Source organism: Panthera pardus, unplaced genomic scaffold, assembly GCF_024362965.1.
Source record: "Panthera pardus isolate Hobbes unplaced genomic scaffold, ASM2436296v1 HiC_scaffold_13, whole genome shotgun sequence".
NCBI lineage: Eukaryota > Metazoa > Chordata > Mammalia > Carnivora > Felidae > Panthera > Panthera pardus.
Window position 1 is genome coordinate 40,339,621 of NW_026526688.1, and position 26,397 is coordinate 40,366,017.

Here is a 26,397-nt window from a genome sequence, read left to right on the forward strand (position 1 = left end):
CCAAACTCCACAGGATACTTCAGCAAAAGACAGAAGCCCATCTGCTAAGGAAGTGCTTGAGTGACATCTTAAAATGACATGTCTGAAGCAGTCAGCCAGCACTGGCCTGGTCTGAGTTTGGTGCTAAATGTCGGTTCCTCTTTCATTCTGTCAAGAGATATGAGGTTAATAGAATTTTGAGGAAAGTCATTGGTCTGAACTCTGCACAATGGCAAAATGTGCTACATTTGTGATGATGTCACAGAACGTTTGGATGGGAAGGCCCTGAGGGATCATCTTCGGGTCTAACTTCTCTTCTTTTTCCCCAGCTTTATTGAGGTCCAATGACAAATAAAAATTGTATATATTTAACGTGCACAATGTGATGATGTGATATGCATATGCATTATGAAATGATACCACGGTCAAGCTTGTCAACATATCCATTGCCTCACTTAGTAACCAACTGTGTTTGTGTGTGTTGAGGAAACCACTTAAGATCCCTCTCTTAGAAGAATTAAAACATTTTTTTATTTTTTATTTTTTAATTTTTTAAAAATGTTTTATTTATTTTTGAGACAGAGAGAGACAGATCATGAGCAGGGGAGGGGCAGAGAGAGAGGGAGACACAGAATCCGAAGCAGGCTCCAGGCTCTGAGCTGTCAGCACAGAGCCCGACGTGGGGCTCGAACTTACAAACCTCGAGATCGTGACCTGAGCTGAAGTCGGACGCTCAACCGACTGAGCCACCCAGACGCCCCTTAAAACATTTTTTAAAATTAAATTTTATTGTTTTAAGTAAACTCTACACCCTACAGAGGGGCTCGAACTCACAACCCTAAGGTCAAAAGTCACATGCTCTACCAACTGAGCAAGCCAGGTACCCCTCTCTTAGCACATTTAAAATATGTAATAACTATAGTCACTATGCTGCACATTAGATCACCAGAACTGATTAATTTTATAGGTGGAAGTTTTTATCCACCAGCCTACTCTCTGCTTCTATGAGTTTGACTTTTTTAGATTCCACACATATGTGAGATCATACAGTATTTGGCTTTCTGTGTCTGGCTTATTTCACTTAGCACACTGTCCTTCAGATTCATCCACGTTGTCTCAGGTGGCAGAATTTCTCATGGCTGAGCAATATTCCACACACACATGCACATATATACACCACATCTTTGTCTATTCATCCATTGACAGACACTTAAGTTGTTTCCATGTGGTGATTATTGTGAATAATGCTGCAATGAACAGAGAAGTGCAGATCTCTCTAAATTTTTTATAAGTTTATTTATTTTGAGGGAGAGAGCACAAGCGGGGGGGGGGCAGAGAGAGAGGGAGAAAGAGAGAATCTCAAGCAGACCCCACATTGTCAGTGGGGAGTCCGACTTGGGCTTGAACCCTTGACCCTTGAGATCATGACCTGAGCTGAAATTGAGAGTCAGAAACCCAACCAACTGACCAAATGAGCCACCCAGGCGCCCCCAGATATCTTTTTGAGATACTGATTTCCTTTGGATATATATCCAGAAATGAAACTGCTGGATCATGTGGAATTTTTTAAAAATTTTAATGTTTATTATTGTTTTTGAAATATTAAAAAAGACCCAACCATCATCACCATATATATTTAGATCTGATCTAAAGTGAAAGATGTCAAAAAGAAAACCTAGAATATATACATAAGTGCACACACCCCTGAACCCAGAAAACCTAAAAGAAAAAATAGCACAAAGTTCTGTTAACAGATAAATTTATCTTTATTTCTGGAAGACATTTCCACACCCCGTTCTACATCCTCTTCCTCTTGCAGCCACTTGGGCCTTCAGCATAGCAGCTTTTCCTCGGCCAGACCCTGAGCCTTGGTGTTTATTTTTCATGCTCTTTATTTTTTATTTATTTATTTATTAAAAAAAATTTTTTTTAACGTTTATTTATTTTTGAGACAGAGAGAGACAGAGCATGAACGGGGGAGGGTTAGAGAGAGAGGGAGACACAGAATCTGAAACAGGCTCCAGGCTCTGAGCCATCAGCCCAGAGCCCGACGCGGGGCTCGAACTCACGGACCACGAGATCGTGACCTGAGCTGAAGTCGGACGCTTAACCGACTGAGCTACCCAGGCGCCCCTTTTTCATGCTCTTTAACATGGGCACATTTGTCAGCATGTCAGGCGAAGTGAGAAAGCGGATCTTTTTTTTTTTCTGTTTTTTATCTTATTTTTATTTTTTTATTATATGAAATTTATTGTCAAATTGGTTTCCATACAACACCCAGTGCTCATCCCAAAAGATGCCCTCTTCAATGCCCAGCACCCACCCTTCCCTCCCTCCCACTCCCCATCAACCCTCAGTTTGTTCTCAGTTTTTAAGAGTCTCTTATGCTTTGGCTCTCTCCCACTCTAACCTCTTTTTTCTTTTTTTTCCTTCCCCTTCCCCATGGGTTTCTGTTAAGTTTCTCAGGATCCACATAAGAGTGAAAACATATGGTATCTGTCTGACAAAGCAGATCTTAATGTCACAGATGTACACCTGCTCCAGCTGTGCCACTGGACCTTCCCTGTATGGGACCGCGATGTTGGACATCTGGCAGTTTATGTTGTCCTCCCTGCCACTGAGCTTCCCATGATACATCTTGTCAGTGTTGGTCTCACATGTCATGATATGACCCGCAGCCCCTTGTAGGACTTTAATCAGCACACTATAAGACATCTTAGCAGGAAGAGAGTTCTCACTGGCTCCCGCACAATCTTCCTCTCAGGTGCAGAGGCAATTCTGGTGGCTGCAAAGGCATGAGCCAAGCGAATGGCGGGCCCTGTGTGCCTGGCAGTTCTCTTTGTAGTTTTTTGAGGAACACCTCCCCCCCATGCTGTTTTCCATAGCACTTGCACCAGTTTACATTCCCACCAACAGTGCACAAGGGTTTCCTTTTCTCTACACCCTCACACTTTTTACCTTATGTCTTTTTGACCATAACCATCCCAATAGGTGTGAGGTAATGTCATATTGTGATTGATTTGCATTTCCCTGATGATTAGTGACTCACTTTCAACATACCTGTAGGCCATATGTATGTCTTCTTTGAGAAAATGTCTATACAAGTCCGTTGCCCATTTTTAAATTGGACTTTTTTTGATATTGAGTTGATATTGAGTTCCTTATATATTTTGGATATTAATTCCTTGTCAGACATATGGCTGCAAATATTTTCTCCCATTCTGCAGGTTGCCTTTTCATTTTGTTGTGCGTCTAACTTCTCTTTAACCAACACCAAAATCTTACCAGAATCCTATTGACATTGAACTTACAGAAGCAAGAAGAAACTTCCAGGAAAACCAGTTGGTGACAGGGTTGTTTAAATAAATATAGGGCTGTCCAGGTGGCATCCTGTGTTTGGTATTCATCCTTCTCATTCTGACACTTAATCTCTAATCCTGGATGGTGATTTCTGACCTCGGAAAGACAAGACACTAGAAGCCCTGGAGTCAGGCAAAATCAGATGAGTGCTGTTCTGTCTAAACCACACCTATTAAGACAGGAAAAGAGACTCATATTTTAGAAAGTTTTCTAATAACAAGGGTAAGCCTTGATTAACTAGACAACTCAGTGAATCAGACCATACTGTCTGGGACCTAGCACGTGCTTTACCTGGACTTGGAGGTCGGTAAATGGGTGTTCCTTCTCCCAAGGATTACTGCTGAGACTGTACTACAGAAAGATCAAAGGCAGGCAGTGTTTTCCGTCCTCTCTCTGTCCTGCCTGCTTAGCGTTCTCTCACTGCTTTTCTTCACTGTTCTTGCACGAAAGAGATCTAGGGTGACAGGAAAGTGATGATTCATCTGACATCAGATTGAGTTCTTTTTATTTGCCCTTTTGTTGGCCTCAGTCTCTGATATTGGGAACATCCGTGTTATGTTTGTGAATGTTTTTATTTCACGGAAGACACACATGGATTGCAGTGGGACTCTGATGATTTAAAGGTCTAATGCGTGTGGCTGTCTGGTAGCTCTTTGTTTTCCACAATCCTTTGACCAGAAGAAGAAATCAAAGTGTGTTTTAATCATGCTGACCAGCGAGGGCCAGGGATTCCTTCACTTTGGTTTGTGTCTCTGGTTGTGTATGTTCATACCTTTCTTTAAAGGTAGGTTTTATTTCTGCTTTATCTCATATTCTCTTTTCAGCTACATATATTTATTCTTCTTTTCTAGTTGTGTTTGATTGAGCAGAGATGAAATATTCTTTGTGTAAATATGTAGAGGGTCTGCACAGGAATTACTACTGTTATAACTGTTAATTAACCTATTTCTTATTGGTTAGGTTTTAACACTGAACATGAGATTTTGGAGATGGTGCAGGGAAGACAATGAAACATTGTAAACCATATCTTATTTTATTGTTCCAATAAAAATATGGTAATAATAGTGGTGCAGTTTTCTATCCATCTCTGGTATGGATGTATTCAACTGATTTATCTGTATTTGTATTTAATTTTTTTTTACAACTATGATTTGTTTGTTAGCTGAGACTTAGTCCTTGAACCCTTCCATTTTGAAGGTAATCATCTTTGTTTTGGGAAACATGTCATATTACTATGCTGGAATGTGTCCTAAGAGTAAGATAATTCATTTTAAAAGTTAAGACTTGGAAATAGACAAGTGCTGTTCTGCTGCAGAAAACCACATTCCCATGTTAGCTTTGCAGGGGACTTGTTCTTCAAGATTCACAGAGGGTTTATCTACAATATCTCAAAGAGGGGGAAATGGTAATGGAGTAGTGGAGAGGATTTTTTTATTGTCTATTTTACATAGAAATATTTCTAGCATTATTAATTATGGTGGCAAGAGTACTATTTCACATTTAAAATAAAATTGTTTTTTCCTGATGAAATCTCAGAGTTTGTTTCCAAGTGCATTTGTCAACGACTCTTTATTTAGTAATATAACAACTATCCTTTTGTCCATTTTTGCCAAATGAGTTTTCAGTGCCTTTAATCTTCTTCTTTCAAGATATAAATCCCTTTTGGAAATTTGTAGAATTGTTTTTCTGATGTCAAATTTGAGTTCTATAAGGGAAAATATAGAGGGGTATTAATGAAATGAATAATGTCAAATGAAGGCAAGTATCTTGCTTTTGATGCATTCTTGGAAAAATACAGACATTCACATTAAACTGTGTAAATTTTAGTGACTGAAAATGCTGTTATTTAAGAGCTAGTATTGAATTCTTTTAAAACCAATTAAATAAGTTTGCCTTAAAAACCTTGCACTTGACACAAGTCTGCTAAATAATTGAATCCGAATCAGATTTTAAAAAGAAATACGGCTTGCTAAGGTCTTAATAAACTTACTAGTTATTTCGGTTTGCTTGGTGGAGGTTCCCCAGCTAAACACCTTGTTGGTTGTAGAAACAGGTGGTTGGATCAGCATTTTGACCAGAAAATGCAGGACTCTTCCTTAAAAACCAGATCAGTAATGTGAGTTATCTTCAATGACATAAGCAAAAATTGGAGCTCATGCTGTCCCTTTGTATTTGTGGTGCATTAGACTTGTAAAAGTGCTCTTACAATAGTATTTTATTTGATATCATAATAGTTCTGGGATGTAGGCATTACTCTTCTTATCTTCAGGGCTCTGAGAGGCTAGGTACAATGGGCACCAGGGGAAGCCTGTGTGGGTGGACAGAACACAGGGGCGGGAGCGCTCAGGTGGCTGGGACACCCCACTGTCCTAGTGGCCTGGCAATGGGAGCTGCCAGAACCTCCCCATCTGCGAACACCCTCTTGGCCTCTCTAACTCTTTCTCTGCTTGGCCATGCAGGCTCTGCAGGCTGTGCATCTGAAGAGAGGCTCTTTCACAAACTGTTTTCTCATTATAACCAGTTCATCAGGCCTGTGGAAAACGTTTCTGAACCGGTCACGGTGCATTTTGAAGTGGCCATCACACAGCTGGCCAATGTGGTAAGTGCTGCCAGTTCACCACGTGTACCTGGAGAACCCTTGACTCGGGTGGGGGTGCAGGCAGAGCAATTCCTGAACACTGTCCCAGTTATTGCACGTGGTAAATATAGAAATTTTAAAATATGAACAAACACACATCTACATGAATGCTGGCTCTTCAAAGCCTTCCTGCTGGGAAGAAGACATTGATGCTGTAATTATTTACATCAAGGCAGGGTCTTTCTAGAAGTGCTTTCAGAACCAGTTTATGAAACAGAGAGGTGAAGGGATAATACAGAGGGAGTTAACTTCATGGTGCACCTATTCACCAGTCTACACTTAGTGTGTCTACACTTAGTGGCTGTCATTTGCATTTTATAGCTGAAGGGAAGCTCAGGAAGGAATTTTCCCAAGGTCATACAATTATAAAATGGTGGAACTGAAATCTTAATCGGGCCTGTCCAACTCCAAAGCTCATGTTCTTTTTACTCTATAGAAAAAGAACTGTTTTGGGGCACCTGGGTGGCTCAGTCGGTTGAGCCTCCGACTTCGGCTCAGGTCATGATCTAGTGGTTCATGGGTTCAGGCTCTGTCCTGACAGCTCAGAGCCTGGAGCCTCCTTGGGATTCTGTGTCTCCCTCTCTCTCTGACCCTCCCCCACTCACACTCCATCTCTCTCTTTCTCTCAAAAATAAATAAACATTAACAAATTAAAAAAAAAAGAAAAGAAAAAGAACTGCTTTAAATATTCTATGTTATGCAAGAAAGAAAACAATCACCTGTTTTCATATAGCTTCCATCCAGCCCTGAGAAAACAGATGGCAATTTGGAGTTCTTAAATTTATTGCTACTATGTTCAAGGACAAGTGACTACAGTTCTTTCCTTTGAATAATCTTCATGCCCTAGTTGCCGGGAGAGGAGGTATTAGGGCCTGGTATTTATAACACAGAGCAGGGTTTTGGGCTCAAAAGCGTAGGAGGGGACAGCGCTGGCTTGCCAACCAAATTCCAGGAATAGGCAGGCTCAGGAAGTAGGGGGAGGCTAAAGCATCTCCAGAGAGAGATGCTAGAGCTCCTGAGACTACAAAGGGAGCCCCTTTCATCTTATCAGTCCCAGCCTATGCATACGGAAGGAACCTTCTGTCTTTCCAGACTTGCCCTGTAGGAAACAGTGGTGGTTCTTCAGGTTCACTGGAGGAAAGACCTTAGTTACAGATGTGAACTCAAGGCTCACCATGTTTCTCCAGTCCATGCTTCTTGGTGGACTAGGTTGACCCTGGCCTGGTCCTCTAGCTTCTGACCCAGGTTGGAAGTATGTATATACTGGTACATATTGGTTAAAAAAATAAAAAATAAAAAGTCACAGTTTTCTTTTGTATAGATGGAAATACTCATTTCTTTAAAAAACATTTTATTTGGTACCTAGTCTGATCCCTTTCACCCCCAAATAGTGTTGTACTGATTACTGGTCTCCTACTGGGCTGGGAGCCATAATTTGCTGTGGAGTATTATAAAGTAAGTTTCACCTGAAGTCAGTCTATTTCACTATACAGCATCACTTCAAATTCCTGGTTGATACACCCTTTCAGGACATTGTTCTGAGGATGGTGTGTGGAGATAATGGAATACAGATTTTGACATTTGCATTTGGTCGCTATCAGAGACTTAAAAATAACATGGCTTGAATAAAACAAATTGATTTCTTTCTTGTGTAACAGAAATCTAAAGGTTAAAAGTTTAGAAGGTTAACGCCAGGTGGCTTTGTGGTGTTGGTGATTGTACCACTGTGTTCAGTTGCTTAGGCTGGGCACTGCAAAACTCCAGGGGATGCCAATCACACTGACCACGATGCTAAAAGCATAAACCATACATGGTGACAGTGAGCAAGGTTCCTATCTTTCTATTTCAGCATATGGTTTCTTCCCTCAGTGTTACCTCATGGTCCATGATAACTGCTGATCTTCACTCATCATATTCACATCCTTCGTAAGAAGCAGGAGGAAGGGAGGAGGGGACATAACAGACATATGTGACTTCCTTAAGGAGTTTTCTTAAAAGTCCTACTAATATCTTCTGCTTCCTATATCATCGACAACTTCTAGTTGTAAGGGAGACTTGGGAAATGTAGTTTTTTTAAGTTGAATTTTTGTTTATTGAAATACTTGTAGATTCATATGCAGTTGTAGGAAATAATAGGAAGATCCCACTTTGCCCAGTTTCCCAGTGGCAACTACTAATATGTCTTCAATTTCTAAAATTTTGTCGTTTCAAGAAAGTTAGATAAAAATGATACAGTATGTAACATTGTGGGATTGGCTTTTCCACTCAGCATAATTAAAAAAAAATTTTTATGTTTATTTTGAGAGAGAGAGAGAGCACGTGTGCACGAGTTGGAGAGGGGGAGAGAGAGAAAGGGACAGAGGATCCGAAGCAGGCTCTGTGCTGACAGCCCAGTGTGGGGCTTGAATTCATGAAAGATGCAATCATGACTTGAGCAAAGCCAGACACTTAACCGACTGAGCCACCCAGGTGTCTTCACTCAGCATAATTTTCTAAAGACTCATCCCAGTTGTTGATTATATCAATAGCTCATTTCTTCTTGTTGCTGAGTAGTATTCCATGGTATTGATGTGCCTCAGTTTATTTACTTTTTGTTGGTTGAAGAACATTTGTATTGACTCCAATTTTGTTCTGTTACAAATAAAAGTGCTGTGAACATTTGGATACAAGTTTTTGTGAGAACGTAAATCTTTATTTTCCTGGGATAAATCCCCAGGTGTTCAATTGCTGGGTCATACGGTAGTTGTGTGTTTAATTTTTAAAGAAACTGCCAAAATGCTTTCCAGAGTGAATGTACCCTTTTAAATTCCTATCAGCAATATATAAGTGATCCAGTTTATCTACATCTTCACCAGTATTTGTTGTTGTCACTATTTTTTTATTTTAGCCATTCCGTTTGGTATATAATAATATCTCTTTATAGTTTTAATGTGCATTTTCCTAATGACTCATCATATAGAACATCTTTTCATGTGCTTATTTGCCATCTGTATATCCTCTTTGGTAAAATGTTTCCTCATGTTTTTGTGCCCGTTTTCTAATTGGATTGTTTGATTTTTTTTTAACTGTTCAGTGTTGAGAGTTCTTACTATATTCTAGATACTGATGCTTTGCCAGGTATGTGGTTTGCAAATACAGTTAACTCGAGTAATGCAAGGGTTAGGGACATCGGCCTCCAGCATAGTCAAAATTCTGCATGTGACTTTTGACTCCCCCCAAACTTAACTACTAATAGCCTACTGTTGAGCAGAAGCCTTACTGATAACATCAACAGTTGATTAACACATATTTTGTATGTTACGTGTGTTATATTCTGTACTCTTACAATAAAGTAAAAGAAAATAAAATGTCATTAAGAAAATCATAAGGAAGGGAAAATACATTTATAGCACTGTAGTGTAAACAATTCTACATGTAAGTGGACTCACACAGCTCAGACCTGTGTGTTCAAGGGTCAGCTGTATTTTACCCTAGTGTGTAGCTTCTCTTTTCATCTTTTTCACATGGACCTTCCCTCAAACTTTTCAATTTTGACGAGATCCAATTTATCACTTTTTCCTTTTATGTGTTGTGCTTTTGGTGTTAAGCCTAAGCATTCATTGCCTTTATTGCAGATCCTAGAGATTTTCTCATATATTTTTTCTAAAAGTTTTATTTATGTTTTACATTTGAGACTATGATCCATTTTGAGTTAATTTTTGTATAAAATGTGAGACTTGGGCTTTTTTCCTTTTTTGGTCTATGGGTGTCTAATTGCTCCAATACCATTAGTTGAAAAGGCTATCCTTTTTCCATGGAGCTGGTTGTGCACTGTTGTGAAAAATCCGTTGAGCATACTTGTATGGGTCTATTTCAGGTCTATTTCAGGTCCTCTATTCTATTCCGTTGATCTATGTGATGAACCCTCCACCAATACCACACAATCTTGATTACTGTAGCTGTATAGTAAGTCTTAATGTTGGCCAGAGTGATCCTATCACCTTATTCTTCTTTGTCAAAATTATATTCACTGTTCTGGGGCCTATGCCTTCAAATGAGCTGCCTATGTATACAAAAAGGCTTGCTGGGATTTTGAAAGGAATTGCATTCATCTATAGATCAATTTGGGGAGAAATGTCATCTTTACTATGTTGAGTGTTCCCATCCATGAATGCAGGATATTTCTCCATTTATTTAACTCTTTTTTCATCAGCATTTTATAATTTTCAGCATGCAGATCCTGTCCATATATTATTATGTGTATATTTGTTTTATTGTCCATGTACTATTATGTGTACTTTGTTTTATTTAAGGCAATTGAAAATAATATTGTACTTTTAATTTTGGTTTCTCCATGTTCATCATTAGTATACAGAAATTCAATCGGTTTCTATATGTTGATGTTGTATCCTGAGATCTTGCTGAAATCATTTATTAGTTTCAGTATTTTTATAGATTCCATGGGATTTTCTATATAGGCAACCATGTCATATGCAAATAGAGATGGTTTTATTTCTTCCTTTCCAAACTATGCCGTTTTTTCCCTTTTTCTTGCCTTATTGCATAGTATTGACTAGAATTATCAGTACTGTTTTGAATAAGAGTGGTGAGAGTGGACATCTCTGCCCTGTTCCCAATCTTAAGGAAAATTGTTTAGTCTTTCACCTTTTAGTATAATGATAGCTGTAGGTGTTTTATAGAGGTTTTCAAATTGAGAAAGTTCTCCTTTATTCATTAGTTTTCAGAGAGTTTTTATCATTAATTGATGTTGAATTTTTGTCAAATGCTTTTTCTGTAACCATTGATATGATCAGATAATTTTTCTTCCTTACCTTGTTGATATGGTAAAGTACATTGATTGATTTTTGAATGTTGAACAGCTTTACATCTCATTTAGTCATGGTGTATAACTTTTTGTACATTGTTGGATTCACTTTGCTAATATTTTATTGATGAGTTCATGACAGACATTAATCTGTAATTTTCTTCTTTTGTATTATCTTTGTTTGGATTTTGTGTCAGGGTAATATAGCTTTATAAAAAATATTTGGAATTGTTCCATCTTCTTCTATGTTCTGGAAGAGACTGTGTAAAATTGATATTGATTCTTCTTTCATAGTTGGTGGAATTCTCCAGGGAAACCTACTAGGCCTAGAGACTTCTTTTCCAGGAGTTTTTAACTACAAGTTCAATTTTTAAAAATGGCTATAGGCTATTTAGATTGTCAATTTCATCTTCTTTGAATTTGGATAGTTTGTGGTTTTTGAAGTTTTAGTCTATTTCTTTTAAAAATTTGATTGTATAATAAAGCTGTTTATCATATTGTCTATTCTTTTTAATGGCCACAGGATCTGTAGTGATAGCTCCTATTTCATTCCTGATGTTGGTGAGTGGTGTTTTCTCTGTTTTTATTTTTGTCGATCTTGAGACAAGTTTGTGAGTTTTATTGGTCCCCATCCCAAAGAATTAGCTTTTTATTTAATTGATTTTTTCTATTGTTTTCCTTTTTCAATTTTATTGTTTTCTACTCTTTTTTTTTTTAAAGTGTATTTATTTATTTATTTATTTATTTATTTATTTATTTATTTAAGTAATCTCTACACCCAGCATATGGCTCAAACTCATGACCTGGAGATCAAGAGTTGCATGCTCCAATGACTAAGCCAGTCAGGTGCCCCATGATTTCTACTCTTATCTTTATTTTTCCTTCCTTAAGCTTGCTATGGGCTCATTTTGTGCTTCTTTTTCTAATTTCTTGAAGTAAGAACTTGGATTATTGATTTGAGACCTTTCCTCATTTCTAATGTAAGCATATAATGCTATAATTTTATTTTCAACATTGTTTTTAGCAATGACCTTCATATTTTAATATGTTGTGTTTTCATTTCATTCAGTTCTATGTATTTTTAAAAATCTCCTTTGAGATTTAAGCCCATTTTGATCTTTGACCCATGGATTATTTAGAACTGTGTTGTATAATTCCTAGGGGTTTAGAGAGTTTCCTGTTGTCTTTTTGTTGTTGGTTTCTGGTTTGATTCCATTATAGTCAGAAAACACATTGTATGGTTTCAGTTCTTTTAAATTTGATGAGGTTTGTTTTATGGCCCATGGTAAGAATATGGTTTATCTTGGTTAATATCCCATGCATTCTTGAAATATATGTGTATTCTGCGCTTTTGAAAGAAGTGCTCTATATATTTCAATTAGATCCTGTTGGTTATGTTCTTCAGATCTTCTATATTTTGCTGATTTCCCCCCTAGTGGTTTTGTTGGTTGCTGAGGGGGATGGTGTTGAAGTCTCCAACTATATTTGGGAGTTTGTTCCTTCTTTCAGTTTCATCAATTTTTATTTCATGTAATTTAAGACTAGTGTTTGGTGTGTATACAGTTAGGATCATTATGTCTTCCTGGTGATTTTATATTTCCATCATTATATAATGTCCTTGGTCTACAGTAATTTTTTTTCTGAAGTCTACTTTGTCAGATATTAATATAGCTATTCTTATTGGTGCATTGGAAGCTACCTGTTCTCATGGGGGGCACCAGAAGTCCCTGAGGGTCATATTCATTGTCATTGAGCCATGGTGAGCTCTGGGGATGGTTCTGTGATGCAGGACAGTCAGGATGAGCAATTACCAATTCCCTTATCAAAGGCCTTAGCAAAGGCCTTTTTTGCTGCTCTACATGGAAGTGTGTTTGCTGCAAACACACAGAATGACTCTGGCCAGAAGGTTTTCTGGGTGAATGATCTTTCAGTGTAAGAGTATGTCTGCTGTCCCCCCAACAGGGATCCAAGACAAAGCCCCTGTGTAGTGTTTTGATGGCCTCACTATCTGAAATGACTAACTTAAAGGCTTATAAAGTGTAGCCAACCTGGCTTTCTGATCTCAATCTCTGCTGCTTCAGAAGCTAATCCTTTTGAAATTATAACTCCAATCCTTTAATACAGGCAGGGTGCCAACTAATTTATTTTCCCAAGAAAGAGATACAGAGCAATGGTCTCAGGAATGTGGAGTGGTATTTTAGGTCCTTGCTTCCTCCAGCTGGGCTGTCTGATGGTAGTGCTCATGACCATCAGTGCGGTACAGAATTGCATGGAGAACAAGACTTGCCAGACCAAGTCCTGGTCCATAAAGTTGGCGGACACCCCTAAGAATGTCCACACCACATTGAGTCTCACCAGCCTGTGGAAGTGTTGGGGAAAGACAGAGATATTGATAGGATGATATTGCCAACAGCTTTTAATTCTTTGAATACTAGTTAACAGTGTACACTAGTTCTGTGAACACAGAATACAAAGAGGATGCATAAGACTGTATAGCTAGTCCATTCTTGATTGACAGCCAACAGATTTATTGACATGGCCCCTGCTGGAATTTATAGATCACAGCATCACCCTCTCATGAGCAGAAGGCAATTACCTTAGGCTTGGGTAATACTTGGCCAATGGATAAGTATAGCCTTTTTAATTTTATTATTATTATTATTTTTGCTTTTCTTGACTAATAAGAAACCATGATTGTAACTCCTTTTGTTGACCTTTTAAAACCCTGGGGTTTACCATGACTAGACACAAACACATTTGAAGGAGGAAGCTTGGCAGGGGGAGTGGAGAACTACAGAGCAGCTCAGTGAAAAAGAGCAGTTTGGTGTCAGTCTTGGCCATGGCTCTGTCAACCACAGTTGGGTTCGTTTACTCTGAGGGTGTTCACGTATATTATAAAGCAACGTTGGTAAGTTTGGGGAACCCACTGATGGTCACTGGAACACCCAATAGCTTTCAAGCTGCTGTGCTGTAAGGTTGCTGAAGGTTCTGGAGTGTCTTCAGTAGTTTTCCCACTGAAGGCTGGTAGCTGCTTAGGAACACATTGTATTTGGGATATTGGCCTGAAATGTTTTTCCTCCAGATAGCTGTATGACTCTCTTCAGTCATTTAGGTACCTGCTTAAACCTCCTCAGAGAAGCCTTCTTTGATCATTCTGTCTAAAAAAGATGTGTGTGTGTGTGTGTGTGTGTGTGTGTGTGTGTATGCATGCACACACCACTCCATCTCTCTTTATTTTTCTTCACAGGGACTTATAACTATCACACATTATATTATATATCTATTATTGATCTTTTGTCTCCCAAATTAACAGTTTAGATGCATGAAGGTAGAGGTTTTTTCAATCCTGTTTACTGCTGTAGTCCCAGAATTTATAGAGCACATAGTAGGTACTCAATAAATATTTGAATAATGAATAATTGAAGCAATCAGCATGGCTTAGATGAGAGTTGAGATGTGTTGAAGTGGAGTGGCAGGTTCCAGCTGGAAAACTCCATGGTGAGCAGAGGCTGACATTTCAAAAGGCAACTGGGCTCAGGACTCAGAGCCTAGAGAGTGGTGAGCACAGTTGAAGAGGGAGGTTTTCAAGGAAGGGGGAAGAATACAGTAAAAACAATGAACCAAGTTCTGATACCTATCACCATCTGCAGTACTTTCCCTGTCTCCTTTCTACTGTCCCTTCTCTTCCTCCTTTCTTTCATGGAATCAGACACCTTTAATGGGCTGCGGTGGTCAGAAAGGCTTCAGTGAAGAGGTCAGACTTAATTAAGACTTGAAAGACATTTTTTAAGCCACATTTTCTTTTAAAGTCAACAGAGTTGGAACCAGATGTGAAAATATCATATTTCTGGATGCATTTTATAAGTTGCCTTTTTAGTCTTCTTTGTTTTCCTCTGTTAGTATGAATAACTCAGATTTGGCTCTCTTTTGTTGTAATTCTTGTTCTAAGAGCCACCTTTATTAGCAAGTTCATTTAAGGCTAAAAATATTATTTCTTCTTCCCAGGATGAAGTAAACCAGATCATGGAAACCAATCTGTGGCTACGTCACGTATGTGTCTGCATCACATGTCCTTCTCTTGGACCTGTTTTACTTGTGTGTTAGCCGAACAATGTCTAATGGATAAATTCCACTAGAATTACTTCTTTCCATCTCCAACTTATAACAGAGTATAAACTATAATCTTTCTCCAAAGCCTAGAGTTCGCTTTGGGACAGCTGCTTGATACAAACTTCACAGGTGCAAAAACATAGTGATAAAGTTCTCTGGGACATAGAGACCTGTCCCTTCCGGTTTCTGCCCTCAAGTCTCCTATTTTTATCTGTAACTTGAGCCCCAGTGTCAGAAGCTTGCCCAGTCTTTGCTGCACCAGGCCAAGGGAAGTAAGGAACTGAGCATGAGAACACGTGGGTTAGAGTCCCACCAGTTGTTTTTATCAGTTATACCACTTCATTCTTCCTTCTTGTCTTAATCTTTTACACAGATTTATAACAAACTCATTATCGTACACTTGAACTATCTTTTTGATATTAGAAATGAGTTGTTACTCCAGTGTGAATACAGTTTATGGAACATGGAAGTTGAGTCTATAACCTTGGTCAGCTAATTAATAATCAATAGTTAATTATCTAATGTCAGATGATTTATATTTGCCAAAATCAGCCCAGCTGACTAGCCCCCTATTCCTCATGGATTTAATATCCCAACTTTTGATAGAAACCAATGCACTCTTTATTTTTGTTTAAGTAGGCTCCAAGCCCAAAGTGAGGTTGGACTTACGACCCTGAGATCAAGAGTTGCATGTTCTACCAACTGAGTCAGCCAGGTGTCCTCCAGTGTATTCTTTAAATGAGAACTTATTTTTTTTTTTTCAAAACACTGAACCAACATAGAATTAACATGGGAAGAAAGTTCCCTGTAAGTTACTAAGAATTTTTTATTCAACTGACTTCTATTGCCTTTAGATATGGAATGATTATAAATTGCGCTGGGACCCAATGGAATATGATGGCATTGAGACTCTTCGTGTTCCTGCAGATAAGATATGGAAGCCTGACATCGTTCTCTACAACAAGTATGGGGTTTTGACAGCAGTAGACTTGTTCCAAAGTTGCCTTTGGTACATGCTGACCCAGGCAAGGGGGTATTACTAATGGTGTCTGGTTTACTTTGTAGTGCTGTTGGTGACTTCCAAGTTGAAGGCAAGACAAAAGCTCTTCTTAAATATGATGGCATGATAACCTGGACTCCACCAGCTATTTTCAAGAGTTCCTGTCCTATGGATATCACTTTTTTCCCTTTTGATCATCAAAACTGTTCCCTTAAATTTGGTTCCTGGACATATGACAAAGCTGAAATTGATCTTCTAATCATTGGATCTAAAGTGGATATGAATGATTTTTGGGAAAACAGCGAATGGGAAATTGTTGATGCCTCTGGCTACAAGCATGACATAAAATACAATTGTTGTGAGGAGATATACACAGATATAACCTATTCTTTTTACATTAGAAGATTGCCAATGTTTTATACCATTAATCTGATCATCCCTTGTCTCTTTATTTCATTTCTAACTGTGCTTGTCTTTTACCTCCCTTCTGACTGTGGTGAAAAGGTGACACTTTGTATTTCAGTTTTGCTTTCTCTGACTGTGTTTTTGCTAGTAATCACGGAAACCATCCCATCCACGTCTCTTGTGATCCCACTGGTGGGTGAGTACCTACTGTTCACCATGATCTTTGTCACCCTGTCCATTGCGGTGACTGTGTTTGTGTTGAACATACATTATCGCACCCCAACGACACACACCATGCCCAAGTGGGTGAAGACAGTTTTCCTCCAGCTGTTACCCCAGATCTTGATGATGAAGAGGCCTCTGGACAAGATGAAGGAGACAAGTTCAGATAAAAATTCCAAAGGCATTTCTGGTAGGCCCACCAAAGTCAATTTTGATAATTGCAGAGAGACCAAACTTCCTAAAGAATGCTGCCACTGTCATAAATCAAGTGAGCTTGCCACCAGCAAGAGAAGATTAAGTCATCAGCCTTTACAATGGATGACTGAAAATTCAGAGCACTCGCCTGATGTTGAAGATGTAATTAACAGTGTACAATTCATAGCAGAAAACATGAAGAACCAAAATGAAACAAAGAAGGTAAATGCATGTCTCCTCTAGCTTGGCATCCCTCAGCTGGCTTAGACCAGACCTAAGATCAGATCTTCATTGGGAGTTCTGTTCACAAGAGGGCCAGGGAACAGTACTCTAAGACCCAGCTCTATCATTATGCAGTTATGGGTGAAGTGACCTGGGGGTTGGGTGGAGTAAACTAATAGCCTCAGAGCAAATCTCCACCTCCAGAAATGTTAACTCAGGTGAAATCTAGTTAAAATAAATATTCAAAACAGGCTTGGTTAATGAAACTGTTTCTTAAATACAGTGACAGATGAAATTCCTGCAGAGCAGCCTGCAGTCTGAGGCTGGTGGGGGCAGGCAGAGTGAGTCCTCTGAAATTCCAACCACACTTATTCTACTTGAGAGGGATTTAGGTGTTTATTGAATGAACCTCAGGGATATTCTTAGCATCAACATATTCTGCTCTTGCTGTCCAGAGTCTAACTATAGCAGCACGAACGTCCCCCATCCTCCAAAAAGAGAGCTCAAGAAAATCATGCCAATTTTCCATATCCCAAGCTGAGGGCATCTGAAAACTTACGCCAGGTGTCTGGGTTTGACCTTATACTGCAGCTGCTGGCATCCATATCTCCTGGTGAAAGGACGTCTTGAGACCTGAAGTCCACACCGTTGGTGCAGGGGAGGATACTATGACTGCAAGTCACAAGTTAGGGGCTGGAGGGGATGCATCATGGGACAAGTGAGCCCAGAACTGTGCCTTCATGGTAACATCTTCATAAAATCGAGGGAAGGTTGTTGTTGACTTAAACACCACCAGGTAGGGCCCTCAAGACCCAATCTGAGATGTTAAGTCTCAGGCATGAGTTGGAGGTCAGGAACTGGAAGGATGTGAGAAATGCAATGAACTCTCCACAAGCAGCATGACTTTGAGCTCTAGAGGGCTGCCTATTCCTGATAAAGTGTCCTCCATTCCTCGTGTCCTATACCCCCTGCCTCAAACCCATTTTCCAGACTTGCCAAGGTGTCAGAATATCCAGTGGTGCCAATGACAAAAGTTGAGCTGTCTGAGCAGCATTCTTGGGAATGGTTTTTGCAGGAAAAGTCATTTGTCACCTGTGGAATCCTGCTTACTCTCTAGCCATCTGTATGAGGCACCAAAGGGGCATGTGTATCTACCTTCTTCAGACAAAACAAAAGTTCTTCTATGAACTGTATAGGCAACATGGGTTAACCACGATAAAACCGCTATTTTCTTCAAAAATTGCCAAGGAAGTCTTTGAAAAGGAAGCAGCTTATTTATGAAACAGAGCATATTACCTAGTTTCAATTTTTTAACATTGCTTTGACTTTTTGTTTGCCTTTCAGGTAGAAGACGACTGGAAATACGTAGCCATGGTGGTGGACAGAGTATTTCTTTGGGTGTTTATAATTGTCTGTGTGTTTGGAACTGCAGGGCTATTTCTACAGCCACTATTGGGGAACACTGGAAAGTCTTAGGATGTATTTTCCTTTTATCTTTTGAAACTTACAGATGCTGTATTTGTTCTATGTTCCCTTCCATGAGGAAAGGGACATAAAGCTTTCCACCTAAGTCCCCCATCTACTGAAGCTGATGGTTAGATGGAAAAAGAGGACTATATTGCAAATTTGGAGGCTGAATGCCCTCCTTTGTAGCACAGAGCACATTTAAGATGTTTGATAACACTGGAGCCCAGAGTTGGTGGCACCCACAGGCTTCTCTTCTCTGTACATGTTTGACTTCCAGGGACATAACCCATAATACAACAAGCCATGTAATCAACATCAAAGCCATGCTAAAAAGGCATTCTCTTGTACCTCCAGTTTATGCTACTTGTCAGTATATTGACACATGCCAGACACAAAACTCTGGAGCTTGTACCTTGCTGGCATCTGCAATGGTTGGGAACTGTTATGTGCTTGCTTTCTAATACGTGCCTCTGGGATGTACTCACACACTTCAACACTTTTTGATATATTAATTGGCAAAAAGTAATAGCAGGTAGTCAGAGTCGATCTCAGCAGGCTGCATCAAGTTAGCATTCATCTGGCAAGCAGCTTGAGTGGTAACCCAGCACTGTGCTAGGCATTGCAAGCACAACAGAAATGGGTTCTGTCCCCAAGTGCTTGCAGCTTTTTAGGAAAAGTCATAAACACAAAGATCTCCAAGACCAGGTATCATGGGAATGTAACTAAAGCAGCCAAAATAAGGAGAGCATGATGTGGTATGGCCATGCAAACATGAAGCAGGCTTTGCGGCAGGTCAGAGAGGTGTGTGTTCTTGCCAGCAGTTTCCATATGTTCATTGTAGCTGAGACTGCAAATAAAGTTATTTCTTCTGCAAGAAATTGTGATTTTGTACCTTTTTGGAGCAATACCTTTTCTGAGAAGGAGCACCTTGGGAATTCTGTTTTATTCCACTCTAATTTATCTTCATGTTTGTTGTATAAATATTATTGTAATTTTAAAGATGTATTTCAAAGCAGAAAAAAATAAATCTACCCTAACAAAGAAACTAATTTCATTTCTGCCTTTTCTTGTCTCATCCTCTTCTCTGTGCACCCATAATTTTACACTTCAATTTTACCTTCTAATTTTGTATGTTGCTGTTTTCTCAAAACATGTCAGGCGACATTTTTCCATGATGTTACGTAGCCTTGAATGTGGGGTGTCCTGACTTTGTGGGGGCTGGCAGTGCGGGCAGTGGAAGAATTTTCATCCAAGGCAGAACAACAGAGATAAAGGTTTATTGAATACAGGGCCAGGGAGCAGGACAGCAGAGGAGAGACTGCCTGCAAGGAGGCAGTGGGTAGAGGTCATATTTAAAGCTGGAAGATGAGGAGGTATGGGGAACATATGCAATTTTCTCTTTTTTGGTACCTGTGCCTGTTTGTAAGTAGCCCATTGGTCAATTAGGGCCTATGGCCATTTTGAGGTGGGTCACTTAATGGCTGGCAGTCCTCATGGGCCCTTTTGCCTTGCTTAGGTTTCCATTGCTCAAGCCCGTTGCCCAAAAATGGCCTCTACATTGAAGTATACTTTTTATGATTGCATAATCTCCATTGTGTTGATACTCCATAACTTCTATTACCTCATGTTCGTTCTTCCTTGTCTACCTTATCCAGGAGCATAAGGCTCACTGTGGTGTACCAGGCAGAGGTCTTGAACTTGAGCTGGAACTCTGTTTTAAAGTATGTTTACTGCCTCTCATATTTGTGATCATATCTATATTTTATCTTTCTTTCTTACAATGGGTTTGGTTTACTTCATACATTTTTCTTAGTACTAAGCCAAATCAATATTTAATATCATTGTTTAAAAAGTTTTAATTATGGTAAAATGCACATAACAAAATTTACCGTCTTCACCATTTTAAGGATACGGTTCAGTGGCATTAAGTACATTTACCATGTTGTACAGCCTTCATCACCATCTATCCACAGAACTTTCTCATCTTGTAAAACTGGAAGTCTGAACCCATTAATAGCAACTTCTCATCCCATCTCTCCCCACCCTGTCACCCCTGTCAACCACCATTCTACTTTGTCACCATGAATTTGAGTATTTTAGGTACCTTATATGAGTGAAATCATACACTATTTGTAACTGGTTTATCTCCCTAAGTATAGTCTTCAAGTTTCATCCATGTTATAGCATGTGTCAGAATTTCTTTGCCTTTAAAAAATAATTAATTTGAATTTAAGTACAGTTGACATTGGCACAAAAACAGACATTCAGATCAATGGAACAGAATAGAGAACCCAGAAATGGACCCACAAACGTATGGCTAACTAATCTTTGACAAAGCAGGAAATGGAATACAGTCTCTTCAGCAAATGGTGCTGGGAAAACTGGACAGCAACATGCAGAAAAATGAACCTGGACCACTTTCTGACACCATACACAAAAGTAAACTCAAAATGGATGAAAGACCTCAATGTGATATAGGAAGCCATCAAAATCCTTGAGGAGGAAGCAGGCAACAACCTCTTTGACCTTGGCCGCAGCAACTTCTTACTCAACACGTCTCTGGAGGCAGGGGAAACAAAAGCAAAAATGAACTACTGGGACCTCACCAAAGTAAAAAGCTTCTGCACAGCAAAGGAAACAATCAGCAAAACTAAAAAGCAGCCAACAGAATGGGAGAAGATATTTGCAAACAATATATCAGATGAAGGGTTAGTATCCAAAATCTATAAAGAACTTATCAAACTCCCCACCCAAAAAACAAAGAATCCAGTGAAGAAATGGGCAAAAGACATGAATAGACACTTCTCCAAAGAAGACATCCAGATGGCCAACTGACACATGAAAAAATGCTCAATATCACTCATCATCCGGGAAATACAAATCAAAACCACAATGAGGTACTGCCTCACACCTGTGAGAATGGCTAACATGAACAACTCAGGCAACAGCTGATGTTGGTGAGGATGCAAAGAAAGAGGATCTCTTTGGCACTGCTGTTGGGAATGCAAACTTGTGCAGCCACTCTAGAAAACAGTATGGAGATTCCTCAAAAAATTAAAAATAGAACTACCCTACAACCCAGCAATTGCACTACTAGCTATTTATCCAAGGGATACAGGTATGCTGTTTCAAAGGGGCACATGCACCCCAATGTTTATAACAGCACTATCAACAATAGCCAAAGTATGGAAAGAGCTCAGATGCCCATCTATGGATGAATGAATAAAGAAGACATGGTATATATATACAATGGAGTATTACTCGGCAATCAAAAAGAATGAAATCTTGCCGTTTGCAACTACGTGGATGGAACTGGAGGGTATTATGCTAAGTGAAATTAGTCAGTCAGAGAAAGACAAATATCATATGACTTCACTTATATGAAGACTTTACGATACGAAACATGAGGGGAGGGAAACAAAAATAATATAAAAACAGGGAGGGGGACAAAACATATGAGACTCTTAAATATGGAGGACAAACAGAAGGTTACTGGAGGGGTTGTGGGAGGGGGGATGGGCTCAATGGGTAAGGGGCATTAAGGAATCTACTCCTGAAATCATTGTTGCAATATATGCTAACTAACTTGGATGTAAATTAAAAAAATAAATTAAATTTTAAAAAATGAAGTAGAGTTGACATAAGAATTTATTTGTGGGGCGCCTGGGTGGCTCAGTTGTCTGGGCATCTGACTTCAGCTCAGGTCATAATCTCCCAGTTGATGAGTTTGAGCCCCGCGTCGAGCTCTGTGCTGACAGCTCAGAGCCTGCAGCCTGCTTTGGATTCTGTGTCTCCCTCTCTCTCTGCCCCTCCCCTGCTCATGCTCTGCTCTCTCTTTTTCTCTCTCAGAAATAAATAAAGATTAAAAAAAATTAAAAAAAGAATTTATCTGCTTTTTGAGGCTGAATAATATTCCATTGTATGTATTTACAACATTTTGTTTACCCACTCATCCATCAGTGGACATTTGAGTTGCTTCTTCCTTTTGGCTGTCATGAATAATGCTGTTATGAACAGGAGCATACAAGAATCTCTGAGTTTCAGTTCTTTGGAGTTTATACCCAGAAGTAGAATTGTTGGGTTATATGGTAGTTCTATGTTTAATTTTTTAAAGAACTGCCATGCTGTTTTTCCACAGTGGCTGCACCATTTCCATCCCTACCATCAGTGTGCAAAGCCTCCATTTTTTCCACATCCTCACTCATCTTTGTGGTTTTGATTTGCATTTCCCTAATCTTTGTGATGTTGAGTATCTTTTCATGTGCTTTTTGACCCTTTATATTTCTTCTTCTTCCCCTTCTTCTTCCCCTCCCTCCTCTCTTCTTCTTCTTCTTTTTCTCCTTCTCCTTCTTCTCTTCCTCCTCCTTCCTCTTCTTTCTCCTCCTCCTCATTTGCATATCTTCTTTGGAGAAATGTGTATTCAAGTCCTTTGCCTCTTTAAACATCTGGTTATTTAGTTTTTATTATTGCATTTGAGTTGTGGAATTTTTTATATATTCTGGATATTAACCTCTTATTAGATATAAACACAAGACTTACAAGAACTGCAAAGCAGGAAGATGGGAGGAAAATGCTCCCAGCCAGGAGCAGGGAAACCCTGATCCTGACTTCTTTACATTTCTTTTATACATGAACATACCTCAGACATATGCAAAAGAAATGAGATAAGCATGTGAATTAGAGGGAAGTCACAGCATTTGTTCAGAAGAACAAGGGAAGCAAGGATTGAAAATTCATAAAGGGTCATGAAGACAGTAAAACATTAAAGAACTCTTTGTTAACTGAGATTTTTGACTTTTAGGATTGACCTGGAATTTTCTTGGTTATGATTTCATTATCAATATCTTTGTGCGTGTGTGTGTGTGTGTGTGTGTTCACACAAGTGCACATGCATGGGAGTGTCTTTGTGTATCTGAACTATTAGATCAGTGACTTTTAGGGATGGAATGGAGCTCATGGGTTATTTAACTCAACTCTTTTTTTTTTTTTTAATCTCAAGAGGTAGAGTGGCTTGCTCGTGATCACACAGCTAACAGGTTCCACATCTCCTGACTCTTAAACGATTTCCCTGACCCCAGTGCAATTCAGTCGCTCTTGTGAGAAGGGAATAGAAAAAGATAGTAACTCACCTGAGGTGGCCCATCTTTTCCCCTCAAAACCCCCAGACTAGCCTTACAAAGCAGAAAGCCTCTCTCACGGACAGTAATCAGAAGGAGGGAGACATGTAATGCAAGTGAAATGGAAATGAGGCTAGAGAGATGAAGCTGCACATACTCTCTTATTTGGGGAAGGTCAGGACTATTAGGGTCAAGCTTTATTTTAATGGCAACAGGGCATATAGGTATGGGCTTGAACTTTGGATTTTTTGAGAAAAGCTGAAAATCCAGCTTTTTATATAAAATCTCCTAGTTTTAAAGTGTGGCAACTAAATGAAGAAAAAAGAATAGTGTCCTCGTGTTAGCCAAACAAGACCCATGTGCTGGGCCTGGAGTTTGTAGCAGGGACATGAGTTTGCAGCTTTGGCTGAACAAACTGGTGCTTGATTCCTTCTGTTGGTTGAGGTCATACCAGAGGAGGCTAAGTCCTGGTGGAGGGAAGTGTGAGAAGTGGGAAGGGAAGGAGTGGACTCAGAAGCATGGAGGTACCACCTGAGGGCCTAGGGAGCATCTACTTGGGATGTCTTCACCTAGCCCCATCCTTCCACAGGGCCCAGGGTATGCCTCTTGTGTGTAGCGAGGGGATAGGCCAACAAGAACAGGGGAACAACGTCTGAGCACCTCTTTTTGCCCATCCCCCCTTTTGACTTAAACTGTCATTTGGACCCTTCAGCAGTATCCAGACATTGTGAACCAGAAATGCTATTGCACCCCATTTACACACACGCACACACACACACACACACACACACACACATTGTATTTCCAGTTGGTATTTGGAAATGTCTAAAAGGTCATTTTTGCTTGTTGCAATGACCATTGTCATTTAGGCCTGGGGACTAGGGATGTTAAGTATCCTGCAATGTGTGGAACAGGCCAATGTAGAATTATCAAAATACCCATTAGGCCACCTATGAAAAATCAGAACCCTCTTGAGGGCATTAGTTTGGAGCATATGCTAAGCAGGCTTCTTGAGGGGCAGTCACACACCACACCTGTCACACCCAGGAGAAGAAAGAGTAAAGTTGATTGTTGGCACTCTTTTCTCCTGAGGGTTGACTTTTTGCCCATGAAGAGGACCTTACCTGTGAGCAGAGATGGTGGTAGTGCTTTCCTCAGAGGGCTGTTTAGAAGGTTGCCTGAGTTAATCTTCATAATGTGTATTCTTTTTTTAATATGATTTCCCTTTTTATACTGCATTCTTCTGGCCTGGCTGGATCTCCTTTTGTTGCCCAAAGCTGAGACTACCTTTGAGCTCAGAGGCACATCTAATTGTACAACAGGCCAGGCTGCCATACCCCAATAGTGGTCACTCTGTTTGGAGTGTGATAATATACACCACTGGATGTATTGCTGCTCTTGGCTAGTTTTCCCAAACCTAAGATTGTCCATGAACTAAAGAAGTAATGATACTTTTATTTTTACCATTATTTTATTGACAGAAAGTCTTAATGCAAAGGAAGAATTCATATTAGGTTAAACATAAATGGTAGTCACCATGGTGTTCATGAAATGATTTCACTTTAATATATAATAGTAGGTGTTCCGAGAAAGAATTATGACACAGCCAAAAGGTTCAAGCCAGCGGAAAAATGTTACTTTGTGGAAATTGTAGTGTTCTAATGTAGCTGGTTAGAGACCATCTTTAAGGGGCCCAAGGTCATAGGTAAGAGACTTCATAACCTTGCTGTGTGTTATTGTCATAGGCTACACTACTAAATTTACCACTGGGTGGGTGGAGCAATCGGACTGTCATCATCTGGATCCAGAGATTAGTCTTAACACTAATGATGTGTAGTATGTGTAGTATCATCAAATAGTATTCTCCTCCCATGGTACAATATGAATTACACAGTATAATCTCTGATGTCTTCTGCCAAAACTATTTAGCCAGAATTATAACATAACTTCCAATTTACAGGAAATATAGGAAACAGAGGAATACATTAAATGACACCAGAGGCAAGCAACCAGACGAACCCCCAAAATGAGACTTTCTTGGAGGAAACTGATCTGGTCCTTTCAACAAGTCAGTGACAAGAAAGAAATTAAAATAGATTTAAGAGGCATAACACTATGGGTTGAATGCTACTTTAGACAAGCCAGCTACAAATTTAGGCTGTTTTTCAGCTAGTTATAAATTTGAGTGTGGAATTATTAATTTTTCAAAGTATAATAATAATATTTTAGAAATGTTTTAATGTAAGAAAATGTTTCTTTAAGGCACACACTGAAAATTACACACACAAGAGCACACACACACAGCTGGAAATACTGGAAGAGGCTGAGGAAGAGTACAAGTTTGCTCTCATTTTAGGTGCTGGTTTAATTAATGAATGAGACACCTGGGTGGCTCAGTCCGTTAAGCTTCTGACTTCAGCTCATGTCATGATCTCATGGTCTGTGAGTTCAAGCCCTGTGTCAGGCTCTGTGCTGATAGCTCAGAGCCTGGAGCCTGCTTCAGATTCGGTGTCTTCCTCTCTCTCTGCCCCTTCCCCACTTGTGCTCTCTCTCTCTCTCAAAAATAAATAAACATTAAAAAAAAATTAATCAACAGATATTAATTAGGCCTTGACCATGTACTCAGCTCTATTAGAGAGACTGTTGGGGTTGTAACAAACGATGTGCTATGATATAACTAAGGAAATAAAATTCACTTGATAAGATACAAAGGGACAATTACATTCTATACTCTCTAGCAGAGCCTGAAAACACCGCAGGCTCTCAGAGACAGGGAGCTTAGTTGGGCCACGTGTTCTTTGAAGGCTTCATGAAGTGGGGTGTGAGCAGAGATGTGAAGGATAAGGACAATTTAGGACAGCTCTCTGTGGGTCTGTGC

General features: G+C 39.5%; 1 protein-coding gene across 4 annotated transcripts; it reads left to right on the forward strand.

The window, feature by feature from the left end:
• The first annotated feature begins 3,734 nt into the window (after positions 1-3,734).
• Positions 3,735-19,280, forward strand: CHRNA6 (cholinergic receptor nicotinic alpha 6 subunit). Of its 4 annotated transcripts, none has more exons than XM_019440655.2 (6): positions 3,735-4,123; positions 5,799-5,938; positions 14,787-14,831; positions 15,746-15,855; positions 15,957-16,935; positions 18,280-19,280. In XM_019440655.2, the coding sequence occupies exons 1-6, from the start codon at positions 4,045-4,047 to the stop codon at positions 18,409-18,411; spliced, it is 1,485 nt and encodes a 494-aa protein (XP_019296200.1). In that variant the 5' UTR covers positions 3,735-4,044; the 3' UTR covers positions 18,412-19,280. The 4 variants fall into 4 exon arrangements, with proteins under 4 accessions (XP_019296200.1, XP_053756992.1, XP_019296202.1 ...); XM_053901017.1 differs by having other exon boundaries at positions 5,861-5,938; XM_019440657.2 differs by lacking the exon at positions 5,799-5,938.
• Positions 19,281-26,397: the final 7,117 nt, after the last annotated feature.